Raw genomic sequence first — 6,884 nt, forward strand, 5'->3', positions numbered from 1 at the left:
TATGTTTTGTAAATGACTACATATACTTTGTTTAAAACGAGATATTAATATAACTTTTTTCTTGCAGGTCTGTGTGTTCTGGGCTGAGAAACATAGTGAAAAGCTTGGTGGACCAGGACACACAGTCGAAATCGATGAAGCGAAGATTGGAAAACGGAAATACAACCGTGATCGGCTTGTAAAAGGTCAATGGATCTTCGGGGGATATGAGCAGGGGTCAAAGAAGATATTCATCGTACCAGTGGAGGATCGTACGGAAAAGACGCTCCTGGAAATAATAAAGGAATGAATATTGCCAGGAACAACTATTGTGTCAGATTGTTGGAAGTCCTATGATTGTTTAAACAATGAGGGCTTTCAACATCTGACAGTAAACCATTCCTATAATTTCGTCAATCCTGAAACTGGTGAGAAACGTTTGAAACTATTAATATAAATTATAGTAAATGTAATTTGTATATTCAACAAATTTTATCATTGATAATATTAATGTTTTATTGTAATTTATGTTGTGACGTATTATTTAAATTTAAAGGTGCATACACTCAACATATAGAGCGCGTTTGGAGAGAAGTTCGGGGAAATATTCCAAGATATGGAAGGAGAGAAGACCATTTTATTGGATATTTGGCCAAATTTCTCTTCAAACGCGCCTATGACTACGCAGAACAGATTGAGATCTTCTTTGACATCATTGCGGAAATGTATCCTCCGATATCAATGTTCAATGACCAGCTAATGATGAAGAACCAAGTACCAGCACATCTACATGAATGTTTTTATTTTTTACAAAATACCGTTTTCTACACTTGGACATTAATGTTTCTTTATTAATGTTTATATCATTACATTTGTTACACTGGATTGTATTTGCTAACAATTTGTGCTGAATTAAAAATTCTATTTGTTATGATTATATGTAAGGTGATCATTCCTTATTAACACCTTTCGTGCAAAATCAAATTAAAAAATGAATTAGTTACTCGTACAATGTTTCTATTCGACGCATTTTTGCATGAAACGAAAGAATTTGGCAGAAAAAAGCGCTATTCTGCCCTGAAAATCGAGATATTTAGCGTTAAAGTTGTCAACTATGCAGATTAGGAAATCTGTCATACCGAATACATGTAGCGCTATTCTATTCCAAATAAATCATAACCCATGTGGACAGTGGAGTGTGTAGATAGTAATGCTTGGGTACGAAAAATAAATAACATCCTACCTGCTTGGGGCCTAACCGCCTAGAAGTTACAGTCTAGACAGTGTCCGCTTGGAATATTCCTAACCCAATGAAGACAGTGGGGTGTGAGAAGTCTTTTTAAAAGCAGTAAAAACCCATTTGGAATTCTCATATCCCAAATATCATGGGTTAAAAATATTCCAAGCGGACACTGTCTCAGCTGTAACTTCTAGATGGTTAGGTCCCAAGCGGGTAGGATATGTTATTTTTTTCCGTTCGTATCTACACACTCCACTGTCCACATGGGTTATGATTTATTTGGAATAGAATAGCGCTACATGTATTCGGTATGACAGATAGTTAACAACTAACGCTAAATATCTCGGTTCGCGGGGCAGAGCGGCATTTTTTTCTGCCAGATTCTTTTGTTTCATACAAAAACGCGTCGAATGAGCCTAATTTTATCGTAATCGGTGGTGGGGGAGGTATTCTGTATAATTACCAAAAATTCTGTGCTACTCTAGCTATGTGTGAAAAGTTGTAAACTCGTGTGGAATCGTTCACGGGTTTACAACTTTCCACGCGAAGCACAGTTCCACATAGGTTTCTGTGTTTGCAAAGCGAGATTTAATTTAAAAAAGAAAAAGAATTTACTTCTATCTAGACGAATCTAATTTGTTGTTATTGTTATATTACATATTGATTGAATTATTTTTTTTTTACTTACAGAAAATCCTAAACAGACCAAGTTACTATTTCAAAAACTTCCAATATATATGCGTAGACGTGTCATGTCTCATAATGTCAAAAGATTGCCACGTAGATTGCGAGAGGCACATTTAGCACAAATGGCAAAATCAGGAAATGGCAAAGATTTACCATCCACAAACAAACGACTGTCTCGGAAGTATCGCAGAAGACCACGCAATTTATTTTCCGAATATAATCGCAGACAATGCGATAAAATGTGGTTAGAAACTCATATCTGGCATGCGAAACGGTTTTACATGATTGACAAATGGGGATATAGAATTGCTAGTCATCCAAATGATAAATGTTTTAGAGCTAATTATCGAGCCGCTACAAAATATTGTCTTCTACAAGATATTTCTTATTATACTTGTATTGAAATAACAGGAGAGGAAAAATTATTAAAGACAACTTTGAAAACACATTGTAACACATCGATGTTAACTTTTGCAGCGAAAAAATATATTAATGGTCATAGAGAAGGTACTTTAATGTTTTATAAGAAAAATGGTTATCCACAATTTCCTATTGGTAATGTGGATTTTTTCTGGCAGCCAAACAAATTAGATGTCCAAACAAATGTTAAGACTATTTGGATTTGGGTACATCCTGCTTTTTATGACGATTTTCTTAATGAAATTATATCAAGTTTTGAATTTAAGCAGAATAATATTGAACAAGATGTAGCTAATACTATCCATAACTTGAACTGTTTGTACACGAATAATGTAGGTTGTACAATGATTATATTAAGAAATGCATTAAATAGATTTCGGCTTCGTGGGACATTAACTCTAAATGTACTGACAAAAGCATTACAATTGCCATCCTTAAATAAGTTAGATTTTTATACAGATTATACTGTTCTAAAAGATGATGACAGCTCATTAAGAAGTAAAATGATAGACACGAGTAAAATGTCAATAGATAATATGCAACTTACAGAGAAAAGAGTGATTGGAAAAATGAATGAAGATATTAAGATTTCTAAATATCTAAATACAGAACTTAGTAAAAATACGTGGTATATTAATTATTATAAAAAAAAAGAAAATAAGGAGGCTTTCAAGGTGCAAGAACAATTATGGCAAATACTGATGTCTTTGGGATCACCAAATTATTTACCAACAAATATGATTATTGGAGTAACTATTTTAGATCCACGTTTCTATTTACCTGAAAGGAGAACAAAATGTAATACTGAAATAACAGAAACATTTTCTCGATCAATTCTAGTTGATCAACTAGTAACTAATTCTAACTATTCTCCAATTTGGGATACAGAAATACGTCGTATTGTAAGCAGTTCTTGTATGCCTACAGACATTATTAATAAACTCAGAAGTGAATGTCTTGTACCTGGTGTATCAAACGACCAATATTATACTGAGGACATTATGGCAAAAATACCTATACTTCTTATTCAGAAACCGGGAACTATCACAGGTATATAATGCTTAATTCTTGATATTCTTTGTAAGAATATATGTAAGACAGATCATTTTAATTTCTATAACATCCAAATTATTTTGTAGATATTTTTCTCTCATTTTAGAAAAAAAGATTTTAAATAAAAAGTTCACAAGTTTATGATAGAAATATGATAGGGGCAATAATTTTATATTACACGCATTTTTTGTGAAATCATCTATCATATTTCTATCACAAACTTGTGAACTTTTTATCAAAGTTAGATGGCAAACTAATACATATGACCGTACTCGCGTACGGCATAACTTCGTCGTATTCTCAATAATTTAAATTTTCAAAAACTTACCTCCAGAGAGAGACATGAAAGTATTATTAACCTATTCATCTAATTATCTTTTAATCTACCTTTTTTATATAATCCAGTTATTGAATTATATTAGCTTTTTCATTAAATTCAACTTAAACTTAAACTTAATTTAACTTAAACTTAATTAAATTTAAATTTAACTCTTATCGTACAAGGTCGAGTCATTAGTGATCGAGCGATTCCTGTTCGTGCAGTTTCTGTGAGTCTTTCGGTAATTAAAAAATTATATTACATTTTATTATTTTCCAAAATAAAGTTTCAATATTTATTCTAGAAAGTTAAAAGTATGTTGGCGAATTTTTAAAGATTTTTTAAACCATTCTGAATAAGAGAAAAAAAACGGACGGATTCTGGTGACCCATGTTTGAACAGATGAGGCACTAAATTGTACCTTGTATTGTAGAGATTAACTTAAAAAAAGTTTTCAAAGTTTTGAGCGATGAAATTATTTTCCTGTTTTTATGATGACCCTAAAGATTATTCATCTCTCCTTCCTTACTTTTCGTAATTCACAATGCAACTGTCGTTCAAGTGCATACTATAATGCACATAATTATTATTGTCCTTTTATGATCTTTTTTTTTCATCGTTTGAATCTGGAACTCCCGACTCTCTGAGACGGACTTTATATCAGTTTGATCACCAAGGCTTATAGAAAACATTATGTTTAAATATATTAAAATTTTTGAAATGTTTTGAACACACGCAAACACACACACACACACACACGCGCGCGCGCACGCGCGCTTATGAAATACAAAAATAAAAAATCAGGAGACACTGCCGTGACTCCTTTACCTTAGATTATATATTTAAAAAAGCTTATCCTACATATATAGTCTTATGAAATTTTTTAATTTTCAATTTTTTCTTTGATTATCATTTATTAAGAATAATGCAATGACGTATGTTGACAGGTTTAGGTTCTGGCATAGATGTTATTATACCAGCCAGATGGGCAATGCCGTTTTGGCTTGCATTTTTAATGCAATGTGCAAGAGCAGGTGGTCTTCAAGAATCAAGATCGATAGCTTTTGAAAGTTTGAATTCAAATACACCCGATGTTAATGATCCTGACAGTCCTGCCTACATGAGAGAAGCATTAATTACAAAGGAACAATTGACTAAAAAATATTTCCGTTACCCACCAAATAGAAGAATTAATTTTGTCAAGTTTGGAATTCGTAGTCCTTTCTTTTGCGATTGGAAAAATTTGATGAAAAACTGGTCGGGCAACGAAGATTTTTATGTTCTAAGAAATCGTGAAATCTTGCTACTTTTACAAGCAGGTATTTGTCCTGCCAAAAATAAAAATGTAAAATTTCTTGCTCAAAATACGCAATCTAATTTCTCAAATTTAAACGATTACAAAAATTGCTTAATACATGTTCATATATTTATGATGGGAAAAGGATCGCCGAAAAAATTTGCTATCATATGCATGCCGACATTCGAAGATTTGAACAAGATTAAAACTAATAAGAAATGGTTTGGACCTGTAGAAAAATGTCATAACGATCCGAACGAAAAAATTCGTAAAGCACTACGAAAAAATCATTTGATATTATTAAAACGACTAAGACGACAAAGAGTTCGACGGAAGCAAGCGTTGAAAAACAATGCATTAAAGTTACTAAAAGAATCCGACAAGTTGAACGAAAATAAACTTATAATCGTTTCATCGCATCGTAAAATTATATCTGATCAACTGGTAAAAATATCTGAATTATATCTTCCAAAATGTGCAGAAGTTCGCCATTCTTGCGATAGAGAAGTAATGGGATATATAACACTCGGGGATTTTTCATTTAGTCAAGCAAAAGGTATTGGTATTGGATATATCACATTAATCTCATTACTCGAAATGATTAACAAAAGATCTAACATCGTTCTTGTCAGAAATACTCAAACACGACAATACAGATTAGCAGAATTAAATATATTAGTTTGATATACAATGTGTATTTTATATTTTATATACACTTGTATACTTTATACATGCAATGTATAAAACATGATAAGTGCGTACTCTTATAATTATTTGTATGTTATTAATTATTGGCTCTTCTATGAAATATATTTTTTATGAAATGTGTTATTTATGCAGATTTTTTATTTTTATTTATTTTGATAAAAAATTTTTTGAAAGTCAGTGAAGGATGTATAGGATGTCCCCGACTTATGAGTCTCTCGTGAGCAGATAGAGTGGACTGAACAGAGTCGAAAAGTCCTTTATCATTTTGTAATTTTCGTAATACTTTAGGAGATATTAATTTTTAAATATCATCAAATAAGTACGTATCCACGCGGACTACTGCCAAGTATACACCCATCGGTCGCGTTCGCTTGTCGCGCGCTAAGACCCGATTGCATCAACATTATTTTGCAACTTTAAGCGAAGCTTTAAAATCTTTTTTTAAAGCCGATAGAGACAGAAAGAGAAAGTTTTAAGTCACGCTTAAAATTAAAGTTGGTGCAATCAAGCCTAAATGTTATAAAGCTTCGCTTTGGGGGTGAGTTCCGAGTTACACATGTAGCGCATAGATTGCATAGGTCATGTTTATATATTACTGCTAGTTACTGCCAGTACTGCCAGTACTGAAAATCTGTAGTTCCCGTTATGCGCCGTCTATAATGAACAGTAGCAGTAGAGACTGTAAACGTGTCGGGAGTAAGCTGGTTTTCCAGTTAAGCCATTAATGGTTAGTCGATGAACGTCAAATCGATATTGATTCAACTACTGCTATTGTTCATTGTAGACCACGCATTACATCCCTAGCTACAAGTGAATGATCAATCAATATAGAATTAACGTCAATCGACGTTAAATCAACATCGATTTGACGTCGAGCGACGTTGAATCAACATCGATTTGACGTCGAGCGACGTTGAATCAACATCGATTTGACGTTCATCGATTAATCATTAATGGCTTAGCTGGAAAACCAGCTTACTCCCGACATGGTTACAGTCTCTACTGCTACTGTTCATTGTAGACGGCGTATTATGCGTCGTCTACAATGGCAGTATCAGTAATGGATGAGGCTGTAAGAGTAAGAAATTGATCATTCACAGTCAATTATTCTTCTTACATTCAACTGTAATTGGTTAATTTGTTACTCTTACAGTCTCATCCATTACTGATACTGCCATTGT

At 32.8% G+C, this 6,884-nt stretch overlaps 1 protein-coding gene across 3 annotated transcripts in view; it reads left to right on the top strand.

Annotated features, from left to right (window-relative positions):
• Positions 1 to 5,706, top strand: part of Pop1 (POP1 ribonuclease P/MRP subunit) — a 16,767-nt gene extending 11,061 nt beyond the window's left edge. For all 3 annotated transcript variants that reach the window (XM_018452780.1, XM_018452771.1, XM_018452762.1), the window contains 2 exons: positions 1,910 to 3,376; positions 4,646 to 5,706. In XM_018452780.1, the coding sequence (XP_018308282.1) occupies positions 1,910 to 3,376; positions 4,646 to 5,679 (2,501 nt within the window). In that variant the 3' untranslated portion in view covers positions 5,680 to 5,706. The remainder of the gene's footprint in view (positions 1 to 1,909; positions 3,377 to 4,645) is intronic.
• The last annotated feature ends 1,178 nt before the right edge of the window (positions 5,707 to 6,884 follow it).

This window comes from Mycetomoellerius zeteki, unplaced genomic scaffold (assembly GCF_001594055.1).
Source record: "Mycetomoellerius zeteki isolate Tzet28-1 unplaced genomic scaffold, Tzet1.0 scaffold109, whole genome shotgun sequence".
NCBI classification, from domain to species: domain Eukaryota; kingdom Metazoa; phylum Arthropoda; class Insecta; order Hymenoptera; family Formicidae; genus Mycetomoellerius; species Mycetomoellerius zeteki.